The sequence below is a fragment of the Equus quagga genome, chromosome 4 (genome assembly GCF_021613505.1).
Source record: "Equus quagga isolate Etosha38 chromosome 4, UCLA_HA_Equagga_1.0, whole genome shotgun sequence".
NCBI lineage: Eukaryota > Metazoa > Chordata > Mammalia > Perissodactyla > Equidae > Equus > Equus quagga.
Window position 1 is genome coordinate 81,429,408 of NC_060270.1, and position 25,812 is coordinate 81,455,219.

At 38.4% G+C, this 25,812-nt stretch overlaps 1 protein-coding gene across 1 annotated transcript in view; it reads left to right on the top strand.

The window, feature by feature from the left end:
• THSD7B (thrombospondin type 1 domain containing 7B) overlaps positions 1-25,812 on the top strand; it is a 675,055-nt gene that overhangs the window by 417,816 nt on the left and 231,427 nt on the right. Inside the window, exon 12 of the mRNA XM_046659574.1 lies at positions 22,412-22,606. Coding sequence (XP_046515530.1) covers positions 22,412-22,606 — 195 coding nt within the window. The remainder of the gene's footprint in view (positions 1-22,411; positions 22,607-25,812) is intronic.

Genomic DNA, 25,812 nt, shown 5'->3' on the forward strand with positions numbered 1-25,812 from the left:
TGGACCTACGTTTTAAAGACGCATGAGAGCCAGTGGGCTATTGTAACCTTCGACACTTGCTAGAACATTTAGTCTCCTCCTGGGCACCATGAACCTCTAGGAAAAGAGATCATGCACTGGGTACTCTTCTTAGCTGTGCATATGACATATCTCTCCTGCTCTCCTGTAAGGTCCTGCCTAGACAGTGGGGTTTGTTCCATACTTATTTTTCTATCCTTCCCGCAACCCTCTGAGTCCACATTCAGAAATCCCGTACCACCTCTTAAGACGGTGTTCAAAATATTTTTATTGAAATAATGACTAAATCCATGAATAAGTGATTTACTTGTTGTATAGGAATCTTGATGTGAAATCTAGCATTATGGCTAAAAATGGGCTTAAAATATATCTAGTAGGGCTACATTAACTGAGTAACTGCTACATTTTTTAAACTCAGATAATCAATACTAGAAATTAATTTGCCTAACAAGAACATCCTGAAGTCTACAAACTTTTTTAATGAATGTAACAACGTCTCAGAAACATTACCTCGTAACGTGTGACTTATGGAATAGGATGGCTGCAGAAAACTTGCATTTGTGGCTGACACTGTGGGCATGAGTTTTAGCATTTCTGAGCCTCAGTTTCCTCTTCTCTCAAATGGAGATAATTCCCTACCTGACCTACTTCCCAGAGGTTTGATAAAGGTTAAATAAAATAAGATCTTTGCAAATTTCTTGGTAAATTGTCACATCGTACAAATGTTACATTTTATTTTTGCTGATGTACACATTTATTGAGAGAAGTTCAAGGGCCCATTATCTGGGTAATGATTCTTTGATTATTTGCCTTTTTTAGATTTCAGAAAATCTTTGCAAGATTTTCAAGAAATGCATATCAATGCCTAGTTTTTGTTCTATTTTTCTTTTACTGATTGTATATTAATAGGATATTTTGAGGAGAAGAAATGTCAGAAGGACATGTAGCACACAAGAGGTTATAGCAAGGGAAACATTTGGGGATATTAATTACAATAATTCTTTAATACTTTATGGGGACTTATATAATTAGATTAAAATATAGACATTTTAATAGATTTACTTCCTCTTCTAATACAATCTTAAAATGTAGAATTTCCATAGCTATTTTTCCTTTTTCTGTTATTCCCTTTGCTGTAATCTCTATTGTTGTATTTCCCTACCAGAAATGCTTTAAATTCTTTCTGAAGTTGATATTAGCAGAACTACTTCAAAGAATATAGTGCAAGAGTTTTTGTTTTGCCTCTTTACTTCCAAAGTGATGATATTTCATCTTAAAAGTTACTATGGGGGCCGGGCCCGTGTGGTGCAGCACTTAAATTCACATGTTCCGCTTCTGGGTGGCCCGGGGTTCGCCAGTTCGGATCCCAGGTGCAGACATGGCACCACTTGGCACACCATGCTGTGGTAGGCGTCCCACATATAAAGTAGAGGAAGATGGGCATGGATGTTAGCTCAGGGCCAGTCTTCCTCAGCAAAAAGAGGAGGATTGGCAGTAGTTAGCTCAGGGCTAATTTTCCTCAAAAAAGAAAAAGTTACTATGTACCTATTTCAGAATTAATCCTTCTAGGCAATTGAGTAGATAAAATGAAAAATGTGACCTTTTTTGTTTTTCCTTTTTGCTTGACGTCTTCCCCTGATATCCATGCTTTAGTTGGTCAAATTATTTGCTAGTCTCATATCCTCATGCTATAGTCAACAAACCTCTCCTTTCAGAAGGCTGTGTAGTAGAAATCCAGAAAGGCTCTCAATAAATCTGGATTCTAGACCCATAAAATAAAACAAAAAATATTTTAATTACTTGCCTCAGCTTTGGCAAGTCACCTTACATCACTGAACTTCAGTTTCCTTATGTATACAAGGAGAAGTTAATCAGAAATCAGAGACACAGGTGTGAAGCAAGTTGCACAGATGTGTTATTAGGGCAAGAATAATGCCATTGACGGTGATGGAGCTTCTGTAAAATTAGAGTTATCATGACTAAAGTATTTTTTAAAGTATTTTTTTTAATATTATGCACATGTACAAAGCAAATCTACAGGCTAAGTCAAAAGGCCACCAAATTTTTTAAGTTCTTTTAAAAAATATTTCAGTTTATTTTTTTAGATATTTTGATTCCTTTTTTATTGAGTTAAAAATGGTATATAACATTATATAAGTATCAAGTGTACAGCATTATAATTCAACATCTGTATATATCACACAGTGATTACTACCAAAATTCTAGTTTCCATCCATCACCACACAATTGACCCCTTTCACCCATTTCATTCACCTTTCCAATCCCCTTCCCCTCTCATTACTACCAATCTGTACTCTCTATCTGTATTTTGTTTTGTTTGTTTGCTTTTGGTATTTTTCAGATTACACGCATAAGTGAAATCATATGGTATTTGCTTTCTCCATCTGACTTATTTCACTTAGCATAATATCCTCAAGGTCTATCCATGTTGTCACAAATGGCAATATTTCATTCTTTTTTATGGCTGAATAGTATTCCATTGTGTATATATATAGCACATCTTCTTTATTTATTCATCCATCAGTGGACACTTTGGTTGTTTCCATATCTTGGCTATTGTAAATAATGCTGCAATGAATGGAGAGGTGCATATATCTTTTTGAACTAGTGTTTTTATGTTTTTTGGTACTTCTATGCTTAATTTTTTGAGGAACCTCCATACTGTTTTCCATAGTGACTACACGAATTTACATTTCCACAGCAGTTTGAGCTTGCTCACTATCCCTTCCTGGTTTGTTTGCTGGCTTTTTGGTGGGAGTATCCAAGGACAATACCACATATTTGCATCCCTTTTCCCCATAAGGTTATGCAGCTTGGAAGGAAGCAGATCCCTCACAGTGACTAATGAGTTTGTCTCGACTCAGAATAAAAGGAGATTATTTTGGCCTGGGTTTGTTACTGGTTTTCAGCAGTTTCTCAAATTGACTTCTGATATTATTTGCTTTAGTGAATAGCAGCTTGGAGGAGAGATGATGCCCTTAATACCAGACTTCGTGTCAACTGCCTTGGATTTGCACTGGACTATTTCTTTGTGGCTTGTGAAATCAAAGGGATACAGAAATTAATGCTTCTGTCTTAGAAATGGAGAAATAGGAACATGGAAATAAAATCTGAGATTACATGATTTCTAATTCAGTAATCTTTGGGGGTTGAATGTCCTGAAAGGGGCAGAATAGTTCTAAATAAGGAAAGTGAACCAAGAACTAAGTAACAAACTAGCTTTGCCTTTCTGCACAACCCAGTAACAATTACTCTGTTTTGTAGACCCTGGTGTTCCTGCTAGTTCATCTCTCATTATGAGCCAACAACCACTGCATTTCATCTTCATCATTTTGACCTCTGTTATCAGCAGTTTTCTCTAAGTCCTGTTCTAGTTTTTCCCTTGGAAGTTAAAAGTAAATTCCATCAGCTGTCTAACCAACCTCTTTCCCAACCAACACTTAAGCTGTCGAAAGCCAAAGACTGAGCTTTTTTGTGTGTGTTTATACTTTTAAATGCTTAATAGAATACCTGGCACATAGTAAGCCATTAATAAATGAAATGAATGAATAGCTGTTTCTGTTATTTTCACAAAGTCAGAAGAAAAAAAATCTGCCACTTTTTGTTATTGTTATTGTTATTGTTTCCCCACATTTTGTGAGGAAAGATAAGAAATAAATAGGTGGAACCTAGAGTACTGAAATATGAAATTACGCTTCATTGTAGTTGGCAAAAGCAGGCAAATTAGAAAGGCTTTGCCTATAAAGAATGTATTTATGATGCATAAACCAGTATATTATGTATTTAGTTTGATATATTATTTTATGTACTTGTTAGAGTATTTTAAAGATGTTAGATTTAATCTGTTTTATTCATCCACTCATCCATTTTGATTTTAGTTTTAATTTTTATCAAATGTATACGTGCCCATAATTTGAAGAGTCAAATAGTTGTACAATAAGAATGAACAATTAAAATAGTTCTATGAGGTTTTTCCCCTTGCCTCCACTTGCCCCTCCTCGGAGTCAACTACTTTCAGTTATTTTAGCTGATTATGTTGTTTTGTAAACCATAACTCCAAAAAATATGTTTGGTTTGTGACTTGTTATATTTTCAGATTTAAGCATTAACTGTTTCCTTCCTATTATGAATAACAAGGATTTAGCTCTCTTGCCTCCTCCCACCCTCGCTGTGCAGGCACACTTCCCATTTTTCCCATATACAAGCGCAACTGGGAGATACTGCGAGTTCAGTTCTAGACCACCACAATAAAGTAAATATCACAATAAAGCAAGTCACACAAATTTTTTTGTTTCCCTGTGCATATAAACGTTATGTTTACCCTATACTGTAGTCTATTGTGTGCAATAGCATTACGTCTAAAAAAACAATGTCCATACCTTAATTTAAAAATACTTTATTGCCAAAAAGTGCTAACCATCACCGAGCCTTTTAGTGAGTCATAATCTTTTTGCTGGTAGAGAGTCTTATAAAAAACACAATATCTGCAAAGCATGATAAAGCAAAGCACCATAAAACAAGGTATGTCTCTAGTTATAATGTAATTTTATTAGATCAATATATTCAATGTTTATGTTAGTATGATTATATAGAGGTTTTTGAAAGCCTTACCATGTGTAAGTCAATTGTAATAATCTTTCCTTTCGTGCAACATTTTATTAGTCCTGGAGTTAGCAATGTTCTAGATTTTTTTGTTTGCTTTGTTTTTCATCTTCTTTGCATTGAAAAATAAAACAACAAACTCTACACTATTGAGCAAATGTTTCCTCAAGATGATCTGATGCAGCAGATTTGTACTTCTGAAACATTCTCATGGCTCTTTCTGACCTATTCATTCTGGACTCAATCTCTATATTTAATGTCTATCTGTCATCCTGGGATCTCTCTTAAGCATCATCTTCTCATTTCATTCTGTCCTCTGCCCTTTCTTGGTTTACACTCTTCTTTCAGGGAAGTTCATTCTTCTCTAGTTTCCTGAGAAAGGATGTGGAGGTAAAATTTTCATAACTGTGAATGTCTGAAAATGTCTTCATTCTGTTCTCACACTTGGATGATAATTTGGTGAGGTATAAAATTCTAAGTTGGAAACAATTTTCCTTTAGAATTTTGCAGATATTTTCCTTTTAGATTTTGGTAGGGGTAAGAAATTAGAAGCTTTTGAGATCTGTCCACACTGTTCTAAAATTTCACTAAGATGTACCCTCATATGGATCTGTATTAATTGTGTTTATTAGTCATTCAGCATTCCTTTTTATTTGGACATACATTTTCTAGAAATTTTCTTGAACTGTTTTTAAATGATTTGCTTCCTTGCATTTTTTGTTCTCTAGCTCTAGAATTTCTAAACTCCAGTTATGAAATCTTTCGGATAGATTTTTTTAAGCTATTTCTCTACTAGTTTCCATCTGTTTGTCTTTTTACTCTACTTTTGAAAGATTTGCTTAATTTAATATTACACTGTATTGAGTTTCTCTTTTAACTTCTGTGATTTCATTTACATTTCTAAAAGATCTTTATTTCCTCAATCTTCTTTCTTCAGAGTGTTCCCTTATAGTTACATGGTTGAAATATCTTTATAATGATAATGTAATAATAATATAATATATAATCATATATATGTACATATATATATATATATATATATATGTACAATGGTGTCAGTGATGGTCTTTTTATTCTCAATGTTTTCTCCCCCTTACAATATTTCAATTCATTCCAAGTTGTTTCTATCTCATGATTTGTATTGGTCACTGTCTTTGCTGTCATACCTTTTCCTCATCTATCTGGTAATTCTTGCTTTTCTGCTTCTTTTTAGAGGTGAGAACATTGAGTTATAACATTCGGCTGTTCATGCCAGCTTGAAAGTAGGGCAATCTGGCTGAGCTGTTCATGTGAGAAACTTCTCATTTCACCATAGTTGGGTCTTTCCTCTTGTACTGTTTGGATTTCCTGAAGAAGACTTTCGAATTGGCTGCCTGGAGGGGGTTGACTTGGTTATCAGTGTTCCTGGGACGTGATCTGTAAGTTAGGGAAGAAAGTAAAGTGTCTCTGTATTCCATATGACCATGAGCAAGAAATCTTCTCAACTAGGCCTTTAGCTTCCACTCCAGAAAGCCTATGTATACCCTTTTTAAAAATTTATTTACTGGCGCCAGCCCTGTGGTGCAGCAGTTGAGTTTACACGTTCCACTTCTCAGCAGCCCAGGGTTTGCCAGTTCAGATCCCGGGTGCGGACATGGCACTGCTTGGCAAAAGCCATGCTGTGGTAAGCATCCCACATATAAAGTAGAGGAAGATGGGCACGGATGTTAGCTCAGGGCCAGTCTTCCTCAGCAAAAAGAGGAGGATTGGCGGTAGTTAGCACAAGGCTAATCTTCCTCAAAAAAAAAAAAATTTATTTTGTGAAGAAGATTGGCCCTGATGGAACCTGTGTTGCCAATCTTCCTCATTTTGCTTGAGGAATATTGTCACTGAGCTACCATCTGTGCCAATCTTCATCTATTTTATGTGAAATGGTGCCACAGAATGTCTTGACGAGCAGTGCTAGGTCTGTGCCTGGGATCTGAACCTGCAAACCCTGGGCTGCCAAAGCAGAGCATGTGAACTTAACCACTACGCCACCAGCTGGCCCCTGGTATACCCTTTTTATCCTCAGTCTTTTGCAAAGAGATAGAGAAGGTCAGTATTGTAGCAATGTGGCATGAGAGAGAGCAAGCTAGGGATCCAACTGCTTCATAAATACGATATGGCCTATTTCTAATTTTTTAAGCACAGTTGTTCCCCCCCATTCATCTCACTTCTAGAGATTCTGTCATGTAAGTCAGATTAATCCTTGGCTTTTGCTATTTCCAGACTGGAATTAAATATTTTCTTTGATTTGTTTAATCCTTAACCTCTTGTCCATTGGTTAATGGCTTCCAAACTCTTGACACCATTCTGTTCTTTCCCATAAGCTTAGTGTGTTAAGGAGTCAAAAAGATTTTATTGAGGTTTTAAAGGGAAGAAAAGTATATTCATGTTTCCACTCTGCCTTCTTTACCTGGAAGTTCAGCTAATTTATATTTATTATGTAAATACCTTCCTAAGTGAAGTATGGAAATTTTTTTGCCAAAATTGTAGAATGTTTTCCATTGTGTGTTAGCATGCTGTGTGCACTTAACAACATGTCACTGGGTGAAATAAAAACAATTATGCATAAATGCTTCCTTTAGTACCAGCTGGCTGTGTTAATCCTGCAAGTTCTCCGTAGAACCGTGGCTTGCAACAATATACACAAGAATGTTCTGTACATACTTGTATCCATAATATAATTCTGGAGTATCAGAGCTGGAAGGGAACCATATCATCCTGGTCCAACTCACATTTTGGATGTAAGTACCCTTGAGTCTTGATGAGCCTCGCCCAGTGGCTCATACAGCCATCACAGGAAAAGTCAGAGCCAGACTCATTCTCCCGACTAGCCATGTTGCCTTCTCAGATTGTGCTTGGGTCCTGGGTGTTATGAAGACTAGAAGCAAATGTGTAGAACAGTGTGTAATCAGAAGAAGATCTAGTTACAAGTCCAACTAACCTTGGTAATTTGAGCCATACGGGTGGCCGGTACTACCTCAAAGTAGTTAAATGTATGAATGGAATTTTGTTAGTCACATTGAGGTTAATTATTTGTCAGTGCTTAAAGGTAAAAGCAGATCAAGTTCCTGACTTAAAGAACTTATAACTGGTAAGATTTTGGAAGGCAGTTTTACTCTTAATTTAGTGAATTTTCGCAGGTAAAAAATTATACATAAGAAATCGGTGGTCATTTGATTTTGAGATATATATCACTTTAAACAAATTCAATTTCACATAAGCACAGCGCTGATTGTTTACAAAATGAATCTTTGAGTTTAAATGTCATTATTCTGGATAGAAAGCCTTTCAATAGCCGGTTTTGCTGTTGCATTAAAATTTCCTTCATATTAATTTCCTTCATATTTCTTGCATATGACTTTTTCATAATCCATCTAGATATTATATGAAGTGAGTTGTTCTTCATTAAAAAGTCTTTCGAGAGAAACTAAGTTGTATGACTAGTGAATATATATAGTGCACATGAACTACAATATGATCCTCTGAATCTACCATTACTCAGACTTTTATTATAAGGTTTTATTAAGTTTGAGATCCTAGAACCAGAATTAAAGGGTAACAGATTTGTTTTCATAAAGGATGTAGCAAATGCATGGTCTCTGGAGGCACTAAAGACGTAATGGGGATGGATAAAGATAATTTCAGCAGCATCTTGGCAGAGTCTATGGAGGAGGAGACTCAGCAAAATGAAAATAAATGTCTTCTTGACATGGCATCAGCTTTGCATATAACAGACAATTTATTATAATGGTGGTGATTATGATTCCATGTGAAGCATGAGTACTCATAGTGATCTACAAAGAGGAGAAATCATTTGTAGAAAGAGGAGAGTTCCCAAGAAGACGTTTTAAGTAGACAGATGCACAAGGAAATGCAGTATACTTTGGTGAGAGAGGAAAATAAATGTGGATATTGTGCTGATGTATTGTTTCTCTGTAGCAATGAGATAATTAATATCCTGGGTCTTTGCAGTTGCTTTTCAATAGAGAACATAAAATTATTTCTAAATTTGTTTCACATCTCATTTGTTACTTAGTTACTGTTACTAGAATGATTATATGACACTGAGTTTAGCTTCCTGATAAATGAGACAGCACTCATTATCAAGATAGCTTATTTCTTGGCACATATAGTTAAAATTTTTGTTTTACACAGGCTTTTACGAATCTTACCTGGTATACTTGAAGAGTAAGTACATTTTTAAAAATCTATAATTACTTGCTACAGTAATTTGGCCCAACTCTTCCCTGTGCTTTTCTCTGAAATGCAGCAGGTAACTAAAGCAACATCCATCTGTCAAATCCAGAACAACTGCTAGAAAATGCCTGCCCTATTTTTCCTCCTGATTTGAAAGCTGGTTTTGCACAACAGCTGTTGGTAGAGATACAGGTGAAACTTATGTAAATACTGTCATATTCCTTTAAAAATGGAATAAATCACCTTCTACATGCAATGTGTGAATTAGCATATTTATTCTTTCACAGCTGCCAAATATACATCCCCTGTACATGTACATAAAATAGGGGCTGGAGGAGCATAAAGCTTCTAGCATATTGCATAGTTACGGGCAATATTCTGTAGAATGAAGTGTGTATGAGTTCTTTACCAACTATATAAAAGAAATGTCAAAAAACTTTTATACAATTTGAATTGAGGACTTAGTTCAGCATAAGACACAGAATTTAGAAGTGGGAGATATTTCTGAAGGAATCTGATGTGATGTCTTTTTAGTGTCTGTGAGAAAAATGACTTGGAAATACTAGAAAGCATCTCATCGTTAGTTTCCACCTCTAATGAGGCCATGATATAGAAAGAAGAAAAAGAACACACATTTATAAAGGGAGTTAGATGATTTCTTACCTCGAAGATTTTTATAGCATAGTAAGAAATTAGCTCTCACTATCACACAATGTTATGTATTCTGAATACATTTACATGCAGGTAGTTCATAGATATTTATATATTTAGTGGGGATTTTTGCTCCCACATATTGGAAGTTGAGTATTCTGTATAGATTATGAGCCCTCTTAAGGCAGAAATTCTGTCTTAATGTTGCTGCTATGTTTCGTGGCTCAACAGACTGTATTCTCCCAATAGTGTTGGACAGAATTCTAATTTGATAAATATGGCACCGCAGAAAGTCTAGGCAAATGTATTAATTTTTTTAATGGAGGACAAAATTTAAAAATAAAACTTTGCAGGTCAGAAACATGTGAAAAGAACTGCATTTATGATATAATCTTAATTCATTATTTATAGGCACACCCTTGTTTATAAACGTTATAAATGGTTTCAGGCATAACTTTTGGGAGGATAATTTCTTTGCTATCTGGTAAATGCTTATGATTCCCATTATTTCTAGAAATGCAGCATCTAGTTCACATGATTTTGTGACATGACTTCTGAGCTCTTTTTCTAAAACTACATTTGTTTGAGATTCAGAATATTTACGTTATGAATTTTTTATCGGCTTTCTTGAGATAAAATACACTCTTTAAAGCATACGATTTGGTAGTTTTCAGTATGTTGACAGAGTTGTGCAACCATCACTATAATCAAATTCCAGAATATTTTCATCACACTAAAAAGAAATACTATACCATTAGTAGTTATTCCCCATTGACTTATTTTTAATGGAAGAAAGTCAACTGGAATAAATGGAGCTACTCTTAGGTGTTATAAAATCAGGGAGACAATCACTGATGTGTAAAAGGCTTGGTTGCAGTGATGGGTTCTTCTTATTCACTGTCATGATAATTTAGAGTGATTGCTGCCAAATGTCTTGCTGAATGTGATGATTTATATGCATTTATAATGGTTTTCTTCCATACAGGTTTTAATTATTTCTCTATTGGAAGAAAGATTCAGAGAGGCAATCTAAATGGAAGGAGTGGCTAAGAACTTTCAAAGTTGAGTTTGCATAGCATGTCCTCTCTTTGGAGCATATATATTTTTGGTCCAGTTTAGGGGAAGGAGTGCTTGGGGAATAAGATATTTTTCTTGTGGCCAGCCCCATGGCTGAGTGGTTAAGTTCCCACGCTCCACTTTGGCGGCCCAGGGTTTCCCCAGCTCGGATCCTGGGCGCGGACATGGCATTGCTCATCAGGCCATGCTGAGGCAGTGTCCCACATAGCACAACCAGAGGCACTCACAACTAGAATATACAACTATTTACTAGGGGGCTTTGGGGAGAAGAAGAAGAAAAGAAAAAAAAAGAGAAGATTGGCAACAGATGTTAGCTCAGCTGCCAATCTCTAAAAAAAGAAGATATTTATCTTACAGTTTCATTGACAATCAAGCTACTCTTTGTACTTACGTATTTGTTTTGGGTGGTTTCATTGGAGTTAACGGAGATCATGGGAGTCTAAAGCTACTCTGGGAGCACTTGTGTTCATGCAGACACCATCGTGAGGCTACACCGTGTCCTAGAGAAGGATGATTTAGTGCTTTTCATCCTTGGATTTAGGATTCCCACCGATTACTCCTTCTCTACTCTAGTTGTTGAAGGTTTTCAATCTGCTTATCTGGAACCTCTTGATGTTCTGATTTTACTAAGTCGTCAATTTGGATCTCCTTTGTTTCTCACTCCCGCCACCCACTCCCCAAGGCCCACAGCTGAGCCTGATCACTTTGCCTCCAACTATGCCTGGGTAACTTGACCACAATTCCTAGCATTCCCTTCTGGAATCTGCCACACCAGATCAGCAGCAAGCTTATAATTAGGCTCCCTACTTCCTCCTCTGTGATCCTCACAGGTATTAGCTCTTTTTTTTTTTTTTGATGTAATTTACGAATTATTTGTAATTTTATTTTGTTTTCTTTTTTTCCTGAAATGTTTATTCTTGTCAATGTTTCTCAGTTAGGGGGCAAATACCTTTAAGTCAAGAGCCCTGTCTGTGTACATGTCTTTGGTTAGCTGTGAACACAGAGAGCTTCAGGACTTAAATGCCTGGAAGTAAAGTGAATGAGCATTTTTAACTAGGCATCTTCTGATCTTGTGTTAGGACCTAAATAAAGTGCTTCAAGTTTACCTAGGGACTAAGTATACATTATTAGCTTACTAAGCATTTCATATTTTTTTGAAAATTCTTTTTTTTTCTAAGAGGGCAACAATAATTGGAGAATATGTTTGCAACATGCAAAATGAGTTGTATCTTTCCATAAGCAAGCTTATAATTGGGCTCCTGCAGCCACATAGCTTTGCATATGGTACTTATGAGTCAATTAAAGCTCCTAACAAGCAATTACAGGTTTATTGTTTAATTCAGTTTCCACAACTCACGCTGCTCCACTCAAAAGTTGCATATATGTCAGTCAGCATGTAATAATAAGCACACACTTTATTCAAACACTAGTTTTGAAGAATGAGAGCTCTAAATACGGTGCTCCTCCACACTGTGCTCTGCATAGGGAGAGAGAAAAATACAAGGGGAAAATGAAAGCACTTGGGGTGTGGCAAGAACAGGCTCTTACTTCCAAATCAACTCATTTGGATACTAGCAAGTAAAAATGTCTTCCCTACTACTAAAAATTGTCACAGAAATGGAATCTCTAGGACATCCACTGAGTGAATTAGTGTATGTGGAGTGGTTGGTGGTTCAGGTGATGGAAGTCCAAAGGGGAAGGGCCTGGGTTTTTGATCCTCGAGTGGAGAAGTTGGCTTGGTTAGGCTGGGGTGACCCCAATCTCCCTGCCGGGGAAATGCCGTGCTAGGTGGCACCTTCTCCGTTCCTCCTTATGCTGCCAGGACTCCTGGCCCTGCCCCACACTTGCTGGCCACTTGGGGAGAGGATTAGAGCCATCCTTCCCTTTCTTCTGCAGCAGGAGTAACTAGCCAGAGACAAGCTGGGAAGACTCAATCCACACAGCATTCTAGTGAGCTTATTGATGTGCATTCTAAGTCTAGCCAGGTCTTGGCTTTTGAGCATGGGGTGGAATGTGGGAGTGGCTCAGGGCTGCCATCATACACACTGGATGGTTCAGAGCACATCGCCGTAGTAGAGTCAACAAGACATGCTTGCCGTGAAAGAAAGCATAGAGTTAGCCTTCTTTTCCAGGATATAGAACTTTCTATTTCTTCCAGCTTTTCTCACTCCCTTCTCAATTCCAATATCTATGAAGAGATTTTCCCTTCATTCATTGATGATGACAACAATTGTAGCATGATAGTTGGATGGAGGAAAGTGGCTTTGCAGTTTACATGGCTCAGACTGACCTAAATATTCATATTTGTCATTAGAATGCACTTTTGTTTACTGTAGCTACACATTCTTTTTTTTTTTTTGAGGAAGATTAGCCCTGAGCTAACATCTGCTGCCAATCTTCCTCTTTTTGCTGAGGAAGATTGGCTCTGAGCTAACATCCATGCCCATCTTCCTCTATTTTATATATGGGACACCTGCCACATCAAGGCTCGACAAGCAGTGCGTAGGTCTGCACCCAAGATCCAAACCAGCGAACCCTGGGCCCCCAAAGCAGAAAGTGCAGCTTAACCATTGCGCTACCAGGCTGGCCCCTAGATGCACATTCTTAATTATGCTTGGTTTTGAATAAGAAATAAGTCCACCTCTCTGTTTTCTCTAAGGACACTCCAACAGAGTGTGGGGGAGAGGAGTTCTAAAGGCAGCTGAGGGAATCCAGGCAGGATGATTGAAAAACCAACGAATTAAAACAAAACAAAACAAACCTGTTGTGAAAGCAGAGAACGGGGGAGTCATGGTAAACGTGATAGTGTCAAATGTGCTTTTCTTCCTACTATTGGGAGTGGATGAGGTAGACCTTGTTCCTATCTAGTGGATGAAGCAAGGCCTCAGAACTAGGAAGAAATACCTTTGCCCTATATTGTAGGCTGAATAATGACCCCCAAAATGCTCATGTCCTAGTCCCTGGAACCTGTGAATATCTTCCCCTCCTGGCAAAAGAAACTTTGCAGCTGTGATTAAGTTAACGATCTTGGGGTGGGGAGATTATTCTGGATTACCCAGGTGGGTCCAATAGAATCCAACAGCCCTCATGAGAGGGAAGCAGGAGGCATTGTGATGACAGAAGCAGAAGTTAGAGAGAGGGAGATATGCTGGAACTACACTCCTGGCTTTGAAGCTGGAGGAAGGGGCTTGGAGTGAAGGAGGCAGGCAGCCTCTGGAACCTGGAAAGGCTAAGGTACCTGGATTCTCTCTGAAGCCTCCAGAAGGAACCAGCCCTGCTGACACCTTAACTTCAGCCTGGTGAAACTCATTTCCGACTTCTGACTCCTAGAATTGTAAGAAAACATATTTCTGTTCTTTTAAGCTGCTAAATTTGTGGTAATTTGTTGAGGCAGCAAAAGGAAAACAATAATACCCTAGAAACAAATTAGTACTAAAAAAATTTGGTGGGTCTTTCCCGATACTAAAGGAGTGGTGTTGGGCTGTCCGGCAGAGTATCTAAGTCCTTCAGTACCTGACACTTAACTCCCCGCCACAAACATTGTCTAACGACCCCTGCTGCCTATCCCATGGTGGGCTTCAAAGAACCCATCTACTGTTTTTACTGGCACCTTAATGACTATCAGTCGCTTATTAGGAGGCACACGGGTATACAAGCCAGCACAGGCTCAGGTCTCCTAGGTCTCTGCACCTGGCGGTGAAGCACGTGTATGGCAGGCTTCGAATTTTTTAAATGCTTCTGAATTTATATCCTTAATCCAATCAGGTTTTTCTCTCTGCATCCTGTCTGCCACTATGGCTTCAGGGAAAGGGACAGGAAAAGTCCACCAAAGATGGGAGATGGATGCAATGCAGGGGTAGTCTGTCAAACAGGAGCCTCTTCCTGCCAGGGTGGGTGACAGGAAGGAAAAGAGAAGAGATGTGGAGGGGAGGGTAAGCAGAAGGAATGTGTGTCATGGTTTCCTCTGACTCAGGGCTGGTGTTCTAGAGGTGGAGAGTTTGGCTAAGAAAAAAGAAAACAGCTGAAGTAGTTCTGTTCCATGGCCTGTTTGGAACTCTGGAAAGAGATGCCTTACAGGGGCCCCACTTCAGAAGGAGGGCTTAATGGCTCCCTAGATGCTCCCTGAGTTTCCTGTTCCACAGAGAGTCTCCAGAAGTTCCCTCATGCCCCGAGGAAGATGTGGTAGCTGAAGGTGCCGTCTGGCATCCTCACCAGGAGAACTACCTTGGCTTTCCCAGGGCACTGATCATATGGCCCTGGCAGGATATTCCACACCAGCAGGTACGAAGGTGGGGTGAGACCTCATCAGCTAGAGGATCATGGCCACTGACCAGGCTGAGAGGGAATCGATCATGAGTCCTTGAGCCTGAGATGAGACTTCAGCAGCAGATGTCTCCAGGGCAAGCAGTCGCCAAGTAGACAAGGGCTATCCTTACCTCAGATGCTGGCAAAGACCCAGAGAGCTTCTGAAGTACCTTCATGCAGATCCAAGAACCCTGCTGGCTGCCACAGGCACCAGGTGCCATCCTGGAGAGGGGAAGTAGAAGTGGCTCAAAGAGCTAGACCGTGCATTTACCTGAAAAGAATTATTTAAACAGGAAGGAAATTAATTAAAATAGCCAAAACTGAGATAGCATTCATTGGCACTTGTACCTTTCCTGATTGCCTACTAGGAAGGGAGCTCTTAAGGAAGATTACATCAGTCTATAATAAAATAATCGGAGTGGAGTAGAGTTCTGCCCTTAGACTCAGCAAGAGCAAGAGGTGGGCTGCTCTGGCCTCTATGGCCTAGAGGGCCCTTCTCTGGCCTTCTTCCATCTCTGTTCCTTTCACCTGGATGAGGAGCCCCGCTGGAGCCTATGCTTCCCCACTCATCCCCTATCCAAACTCTGCCCCATCATCAGGACTCTGGCAGTTCCTGCCCAAATGGCTCTGAGCCAACTTCAGGGACTTGCAGCCACCTCTTTGCAGAATCTGACCTCTGAGGAAAGCTTGTGCAGCCTATGTGTACACCCTAGGCCAGAGGGGTGGACAAGGCTGCCTGATTTGTGAATTGAGCTTTGAGAGATTACCTGCAGTGCCAACTCATGAGTGCAGGAAGGTCCCTCCAGGGGTAGATTCAAGCTGTGGGTGCGAAGAGGAGGGAGGCAGGCCAGAAACCCAGGACTGGGACCGCTGTCCCTGTGCTGCCACATCCTAGCCTGAAACTTCAAGTCATCTCAATTTTTATCGGAATCTGGCTTTGCAAGTTGTTATGAAGACATACGTATTAAGGTAGGAGAATAGAACTGATCTATTGCATGTTTGTTAATTTCAGTGATAACTTTTAACTGTTTAGACTTGTGATTTGTGGCCTTTTCTTGTATTCTATCACTAGTCCTCATACATGTTGGGGCAACCTGGCATAGAGTCCTTATATCCGTGACTTTGCTACACAGACATGGGACATGTAATTAGAAGTGTTGCAAGTCATATCAAAAGGGAAGTAAAGAGTCCTACGAGTGTCCATAGCAAGGGCAGGAAGCTAGCCTGTCTTATTGCTTGTTTCTCTGCACAGGCATCATGGTGTGCAAAGCTCAGCTCATGCTGTTTTTCCTGGCGACATCCTACTCATCCTTCTTGCATCGCTTCTTCCAGGAAGGCTCCTCTGATGGCACAGTGCCTGAGGCCCCAGTGCTGTGCCCTTACAGGACCCTTAGTATAGTGAAATTTTATTTCCATGTTTCTTTCGTCTGTGTATCCCAGGCCACTAGGGCAGGGCTTGACATCTAGAGCACGTTGTCTGAATGTTGGTTGAGGTGAACTGTTGCTACCCTCTCTGCCCCTTGCTTTGCATGTAAATTGAGCTCTGTACCTTGACTTAAGCAGTTCACCATTGCAGGACGGCAATAGAGCCCTTCTAGTTTTCTGTCGTGCCCCCCATTTCCTGGTAATCATGACCTCTTGAAATAAATTCTTCCTACTGTTTCTTGTCAACTAGTAGAGTTGAACTCTGATTGGGAGCAACTTCAGAAAGTAATGTGTGTGTCCTTGGAGAAGGTGAGTGCGGGCAGATCTGAAGTAGCAGGCTCCATCACTTATTTCCAGACAGAACATTATCATTTCTTATCATAAGGCCAGCAACCCCTGCCCTCTTCTTATCATAATTGAAAAGAAGACAGACTAATCACAGAGTGTCTGACTATCAGAGCTTAGAGGTGATGGGGGCAGAAAGACTAGCCACTTAGTAATGCTTAATAATCTGCTCATTTTAGTCATCATTACAGCCTAAGAGGGCTGCCTAGCCATCCCACATTCACAGTAGTTCCTTTAAAATATTTAACGATGAGACACCCTGAGAATTCATACAAGTTCTTTCTTTGCTTCTTATGCTAAATTCTCAGATAATTTTACATTTTGTGTTAGGGCATTCCTTTTCATGCTGCTAGAATTGAAAATCAGAAAACAGGGGAAAGCAATTAGTAACTCTTCTTCCTTTCTGCTGATTCTTTTTCAAGACGCAGCCTGAGTAGTAATTAGAGAAAGATGAAGTAGCTGAACTCAAGTCTGTGTGTTATATATGTTGCTGACACTATGAATGGGAAAATGTGACCTAAGGCTTCACAGAGATTTTTGGAGGGTTCCAGGTCACCCTACCATACCCACTTGCCCAGTGACTGTTCTTGTCTGAGAGCTCTTGTCTGAGTGGCTTGGCTCAAGCACTTCCTTCCCCATCATTCCCGAACAAGAACACTCAGCTGTCGCAGGCAGCTACTCTGAAAGCTTTCTGCCCAAAGCAGAAGATAACTAAATTTGAAACGGTGCATAATAATGAGATTATTCTGGAGCTATTTGAACTAATTTTACCTGGGAGTGCAATTTTCCGTCAGTAAAGACAACAATATTTCAAGTTTAATAAATACAATATAATTAAATATTGAATTGCCACTCTTAAACAATTCAGTTCAGGCGGAAATATATGATAGGAAGGGTCAGTAGTAAATGCCTCTCCCTTTCCTAATGGAAAGACCTTTCCCACTAGTATAGCACAGTACTCTTTAAATACTTAAAAGCACCAAAAGAGAAATATTTTCTCTAGATCATGGCCTGCAAGTAATTTGCTATGATCCAAAGGAGCCAAGACTCAGAGTTCAACTAAATAGCAGATGTCTGGCAGATAAATTCTTTGTAATGGCTTATTTTTTTCCTGCCTGCCCATTACACATCCTTTCCCTTCAAGACTGAAGCACCCACTTTTCCCTTCTATGCTGAGTTTCCCCATTGGTTATCACCATCAGAGAAACTACAGTGTTGTATTTCTATATGTCTACCTGCCTGTCACTGCCACTAATGTAGCCTCCCAGAAGCCTGATTATTTATATGTATGTGTGTATGTGTGTACACACACAAGGCTTTTATAATTGTTCATAGTTCCTTACATATTTTGCAACCAAATAAGTGAATGGGTGAATGAATGGATGCAGTTCAGGAAGATCTATTAGGACAGAAGATGTAGGTAATAAAGATCCAGGTAAATAAGCAAAGTCTAACAGCTAGACCACCATGGAGGCAGAGAAAGTGACTTTAGCAAGGTCTATTCCTGATCCTAGGGCATCACATATTTTTTCTGACTTGTGTCCACGCACGCCTCTTCTGATCAGTAATGAAGCCCAAATGATTCTAATGGTCAGAAAAGTTTGATACATGCAACTAAATCTTCCTCAGGTGTTAAAATTCTTGTGAATTCAACTTTAACACAGAAAGATGTGGTACCTATTTCTGGGGGTATGGCCACCTTGGTAAGTGAGGTATAAAGATGCAAATATGGCCAGCACTCCTGTTTTGCAAATGTTGGCTCTCCTCTCATGAAACTCTTAAGCATTAAGGATATTGGTTTTGGTGCTTCTGGAAAGAATTCCTAGCAGGACTTAGATTTCAGTTTCTGACTTTTCTTGGAGTTGTGATCTCATCCAGTAGCTTATAAGCCTCATTTCTGTAGACGGTAAGCAGAAGGCACAGAGCATCACTTGGAAAAATAGCAGACAGTATCCTTGGGAGGACCATGCAGTCTTTGGAAGAGGCTACTGACCTGAACATTATAATTCAAGGGAGGCTCCAGTCACACTTCTTAGAGGTCAAGAGTGTTTGGTGGGATTTGGAAAATTCTTCTTGAACGAAAAACCAAGACAAGTGGTGGTGGATTCTTCTTTTCCTACTATTTGTTACATTTAATTTCCAATTAGCCTCCATCATAATAATAGGTAACTCTCAGGGCACATGGACTAATGTACCAAGTGCTTAGTACTGTACTAAGCACTTCATCTGCATGAATTTATCATATGATGTAGGTATTATTATCATTCTCATTGTATGGATGAGCTAATTGAGTCTTAAGAGAGTTGACATAACTTGCCCAAGGTAAGAGTAAAAAAAAAAAAAAAAAATGGAGTTCTTTTTGACACCAAGGCCTACAATTTTATCAGTACATGTTGTTATCACCTCTGATTTATTCCTCGAAAGAAGTTCTCTGACTTGAGTCTATACCTTTAGTATTGGTCACTGAATTCCAGTGTAGGTTAAAACTTATTATTTTTTAGGAATATCCTTTGACTATGAGTACCTCAATGGAAGGAGCCTCTGAATTGGTTGTACCTATAGATATTAGTTATCCCCATTTACTCCAAATGTCTTCTCTTTTCATTTCCTTTGAATATCTGTTGTCTTTCTTTTGCTAGTTTTCCAGTCCTGCGGACTTCTTGCTTGCTATTTCTCCAATATTTTCCTACCCTCAAATATAATTCAATAACCAGCCATTCAACAAATGTTTATTAATTAAAGGATTCCTTTTATACTAGAACATTCCCAAGAAGAAAATTTTTATTTAACTTGTTCAGGTTTTTGTTTCTAGTGCTTCTTTTCATACTTGAAAAGCAATTGGAATCTTGAGCTTGAAGAAATCTGAAGAGCATGATGCCTGGCCTAAATTGATCATCGTGCGATCTGTAATGTGTCAGTTGCCTCTCACCCTTGGTTAATAGATTGTCAGTAGTAACATGGAGCAGTGGTCTTCAGATTAATGTGGTGTTGTCAAACTTCACCTTACAACTTTGAATGTACTCTGTGGCCCTCAGTAATCTCCAACGTCTTGGTTGAACTACTCTACTACCTCAGTTTGTAGAGGAGTGATGGATCTGATTCGTTCTGCATAGCCCTGTTAATACAGTGAATGCACTTAGAACGTACCTGATATATTGGTTGATTAATGGTGATTTTAAGTGTAGCACCAGAAATCAGGTGAAGATTCAACCATAGTTTTCTTCTTACCTTTGTCCCTCAGATTCTGAAAATGACCAAGGAAGGAAAGAGCTGTGGAGAATGAGAGTGTGTCCGTGTATACTTCCTAGGAGAACTGTCAGCCTCCTTGTTTTAAAACAAATTTGGAAACAAACATAAAGGATAATAATAGTTGATAGCATTTATTGAGCCCTTTAGTGTGTGTGAGATGCTGTTTTAAGAATTGTCACAACTCTTTGTTCTAGGTGCTCTTACGATACTCATTTTAAAGATGAGGAGACTAAAGCATAAAGAATTTCAATAACTGATCTCAGTTCACATAACTCCTGGACGTTTGGAGTTGGAATTTGCATTCATACCATTTGCCATGAATGTCTGTGAATTGCATCATATAGTATAGCTATTATTTCTTAATTTCGAATGCTTCCCTTTTTTAATATAAAATAACTCAATATAGATATTCATAAATCCAGTGTATTCTAATTTAGATACTTTGTAGAACTTCAAAATATCATTGAATATTCATCATAGCTTTCAAATTCTAAACTTACTTGAAAGAAATTATAGAATATGAATATTTAAAATTAATTTCATTGGAAAAATCTCATTTGTATATACATAGAGGTTTAAATTTTAAACAGCAGTGCTTTTAAAAAGTATTTAGAATTCCTCTTCATGTTATTCAGTGCATTGTAATCTTGGAAAAATATTAAAAGTTTGCTGAACTGACACCAAATTGGCACTTCAAATAATGTTTGCTTGTACCCTATAAAGATAAAGTATCTTGGTGTATTCATTATTATTGGCCATAATATTTCCAACAAAGAAAACGCAGATGATGTTGGCTTGATGTGTGATGGATTTTGTTCCTAGGATGTGGATAAAAACAAAACCAAAAACTATTCAAAATCAATGAATAATCCCTCTTGCCACAGAGCAGATGTACAAACTCAGAAATATTGTGTGTACATCCATTTTCATCTTAGTTAATTCCTTGGTCCAAAAACATTAGATGGGTTCGGCTTTCACTAGTTCTAAAATATATATATATGGTTTCAGGTTTACTTGGTCTCTGTTGTGCTCAAAATAAAGGAAGGAATTCGGAATGTAAGAAGAATGGGCAACTAAAAGAAGGCTCTATGTATACTTGCCCTGTATTAGAGAGATTTAACGAGTTCTTAACAACGTTGATCCTAAGCTGTGGTCTCTTTATTCCTTGTAACTTGGTAGATTTTAAAGAGGTGTAATAAAAATGATCCTAAACTATGATTTCTTAAGGATGATGAACTCAGCAAATATCTGTTAACACTATTTCCATAGGCATCCACACCAAGTATGGGTGGTCAGTGGACAGGCTAGTTCAGAACAACCTGGGACACTTAAAGACAAAAATATTCCTAGACTTCTCCCCCAGGCATATTGACACAGTAGGTCTGAGGTCATGCTATGGAATCTCTGTATTCTCATCGACATCCATGGTTCAGAATCAGTTTAGAAGGGTAGTTTTCAACTGGGGACAACATTTGGCATTGTCTGTAGTCATTTTTGGCTTTCATAACTGGAAGGGTGTGTGTGCTAGTGGCATCTAATAGGTGGAGGCCAGAGATGCTACTAAATATCTTGCAATGCACAAGACTCATTCATGTTCCCAAACACAGAAAGCATCCAACCTAAAATGTCAATAGTACCAAGGTTGAGAAATGCTGGCCTAGAGAATATAAAAACACATCCTTAGAAAGTCCATAATTAGTGCGAATAAAAGATGCACAAAAATATCATTCATTGGTAATTGAATAAAAAGCCATTATTCCAAAGAACCAAATGAAAAATTAAGTAAAATTTCATAAGTGTTTCACCTCGAGATTGGTAGTTATTTTATGGTATGACCAGAGACATTCTAGTTGAAAAAGCATGTGAGAGAAACTTTGAAGAGTTATCTGCAATTGATAGGATATTTGTAATGAGAATTATCTGGACAGATTATACCTGTACTTGAAAAAGATGGTTTAAAAATTTTAACTGATCCTAAAATGTTGATAAGAAGAAAAAGATTTACTGATAGACAACAGAAATTCCTTTTTAAATACTGACTGGGAAGTGAAAATAGGACCTCTTCCATATGTGCCATTTAAACAAGCAAACAAACAAAATTCAAATCTAGGTATAGTTCATATGATTTTTATGGTTTTGTCTTTTTTTGTCTTCATATGACTCTCTTACAGATTCTCTTTCCTAGTTTTATATCATCCCTAGAAATCAGGTGCTCACAAGCAGAATGTACAATAAATTACTGAGAATTATTTTGGTGGCTGTCAATGCAGGGTTTGGATTAATAATGAAACCAATTACATCTTCAAAAACCTCTGGTGGCAACAATAAACATTTAATTTGCAGGAGAATAAGGTTGGCTATGTTGAACACCTTTTGCAATCACAATGATAACCAAATTTTCAAACATTGGGGGATTCTGCTATTTTGTCATAGAACCAGCAGCAGGCTGATTTAATCAAGATAATAAAAGAATCTATGCTTTTCTTTTTTTTAGCTGTCTCATGCATCTCTGATGATAGCCAGTCAGCAGAAATGACAGAGTGTCTCAAGCAGATGAATGGCATGCCTCCCCTTGTGCAAGAATGCACGGTCCCGTGTCGAGATGACTGCACCTTCACCGCTTGGTCCAAGTTTACACCTTGCTCTGCAAATTGTGAAACAACCCGGAGTAGACGGCGACAGCTCACAGGTAGGATGTGCCTTTCACTCCTTAGCTTCATACAAGTGATGCACTACTGAACCTTCCAAGGAGAATGTTAGTTCCAGAAAGACAGGAAATTCTATCAGGTCTCTCCCCTCCCCAAACCCCTCCCTGCCATTACGTACCCTCTGTGCCTATGCCTGGCGAGTAATATATACTCAATTAATATGTGTGAAATGGATGAAAGATGTGAACCATACTATAGCTATTAAGCTTCTCTCTATTACAGCTTTATAATCTTTGTAGTCATAAATGGCAACATATCCACCAACTACCCTGGCGTAGTTAGTGGCAAAGTTTCTGGTGTTTTGTCAGCCAGAATCTCAACAAAGTTGAAAACAGTCACTACTGATATATACAAAATAAAACAAAACAAAACATCAAAGGCAGATCTAACCTATATCATCGTCTTTTACCATTACCTTATAAGCAATTTGACATTTTAAAATTTTACTAGTGCAGGGCAAAAAGCAAATTATATATGTGGATTCTGCTTTTACAGTATATTATTGTGGGTTCTGTTTACATCCATGAAATTTAACGGAGTGTAAAGCAATGAATAGTTTAATCAAGGTCCTGGAGCAGTTTTTGCCTGTAATAAACAAATAATTGATGCAATAGTGTATTGTACAACTTGTCTAGATAAACATGCCAGAACTTCTCTTAACTCTACATGTACTTGTATATGCAGAAAACTTAATTCAGGGAGTGAATAACCAAAACAACAAAAAAGCCAAAATAATCGTTGGGATAGTAAAATTGGTGTTGACATTGAAGAAATAAGCAGAGATCACCATTTGTTTTTATGAGCAGTTCAAGTGCTAATTCTCTTGCTTGCAAGACCCCTTTGAATGGATTGCTTACTAGATGATGTTTTAAATTTAACTCACTCTAATAGATTTACTTAATTCATGAAAGCCTTCGACAGGATCTCTGTACACAAGTCAGGAGCTCATTCGTAAGCGTAGATGAAACATGCAATCACAGTAGAAACATTAAATAAAATATGCTATACTTTGTGCTCTGTCTTCTACAAAGATCTGTGGGTCTATAATTTTATACAATGTTGCTTGTGTTTCTAAGGTAAAACAAATTTCTTATGGAGAAATAATATAATGCAATAGAATGTGTATGTCAGGAGTAATTTCAAGTTTAGGGGACAACTTAGTGAAACTTGCTTTGCATGTTCATACATGATGTTTTGGAAGCCATCATCATAGCAACTCTCTCATATCTGTGAGATGAGAATTTCCTTTAGAGGGAAAGAAAGCTTTTAGTTAGTGGCTGTTTTTTTTACTTCCTCTTGAAGGTTTTTTGTTTGTTTGTGTGTTTGTTTTTGTGCAAAGTAACTTTCACACTGGTGGTAACCCTCAAAGACAGGTAAATAGATACCTAATAGCATGGTCCCCTTGGCAACCAAAGTAGACTTTGATCTTGATTGGGAAAAAACAGTCAAGGAAGAGATGGAATTGAGTACAAACATCCATATTTGTCATGAGTGCTCTTTGAAGCAACGAGAAGAGAAGAAAGGCAATAATGAAAAGTAGAAGAGGATAGCGATGGGTTGTGAACCTGAAATGAGCTGCAGTTTTCTTTTGGGACTATGGAATTTGGTCTGGATCTAACTGGAGAAACTAAGAGGCAAGAGTGACACTCAATTCTCATAAAACCAAGAGCAAGCAAAAATTATTTTCAGTGTGTTTGAATAGAGAGGCTGGTCAATCTGTGAGGTGCTGGAGCAGGCCATCAGACAGAGGTGAGTCCGCTGCTGCTTATTAGACCTGAAAGCCAGAGCCAAAGGGAAGAGTAAATGCAACTCAGGGAGGCTGCTGACATAAGGACATGTTCAAAGAAAATTTGCAACCCTGTCAATGTTTGAAGCCTGGAGACTCTTTCTAATTAACATCATTTTAATTCATCCCTTTTCTCCATCTCCACTGCCTACACTCAAGCCTTTATCATGTCTCACCTGAACTACTGCATATCTTCCTAACTTGTTTCCATATTGGCCAGAAGGGTTCTACTTACAGTCAAATCCAGTCACGCCATTCCTTTCTTAAATCTCTTCAAAGGAGTAGAGATCCTTGACATAACATAAGGAGACATGACATGAACTCTCTAGTATTGAATACAAGGCCCTTCATGATCTCAGTCTACTTCCCCTCACCAGCCAGCCACACTTCTCATCTCTCCTCTACCCTACTCCACCATGCGGTCTATTACTAGACATTCTGAACAACCTGTCATTCCACTGATTTTTGTGTCATGCTTTCCCTTTTCTCTGGGTTAGTCATTCTGACTGAAATTCTCTCTTCTTCTCTTACCATTTTCCAACTACCTCATGCTCTTCAGGATTATGGTAAGGTACTACCCCTGCCTTCCCTGACCATTACCTTCTTCAAAGTCTTGCCTGACTGCCCTTACTGTGTATTTCCCAAACACTCAGCACATATCTCTATTTTAACACCTATCATCTTGCCTTATAACTGTCCCTCTACCTGTCTCTCCATCTTTTTTTTTGTATGCAGTAACATTGGTTTATAACATTATATAAATTTCAGGTGTACGTCATTATATTTCGGTTTCTGTATAGATTATGTTATGTTCACCACCCAAAGACTAATTAGAATCCATCACTAGACACATGTGCCTAATCACCCCTTTTATCCTCCTCTTTCCCCCCTTCCCCTCTGGTAACCACCAATTCAATATCTGTGTCTATGTGACTGTTTGTTATTGTTTTTATCATCTACTTATGAGTGAGATCATACAGTATTTGACTTTGTCTCTCTGACTTATTTCGCTTGGCATAATACCCTCAAGGTCCTTCCATGTTGTCACAAATGGCCAGATTTCATCATTTCTTATGGCTGAGTAGTAGTCCATTGTGTATATATACCACTTCTTCTTTATCCATTCATCTCTTGACAAGCACCTAGGTTGCTTCCAAGTCTTGCCTATTGGGAATAATACTGCAATGAACATAGAGGTGTATATATCTTTATGCATTCGTGTTTTCATGTTCTTTGGATAAATACCCAGCAGTGGAGTAGCTGGATCATATAGTAGTTCTATTCTTAATTTTTTGAGGACTCTCCATACTGTTTTTAATAGTGGCTGCACCCATTTGCACTCCCACCAGCAGTGTATTAGAATTCCCTTTACTCCACATCCTCTCCAACACTTGTTTACTG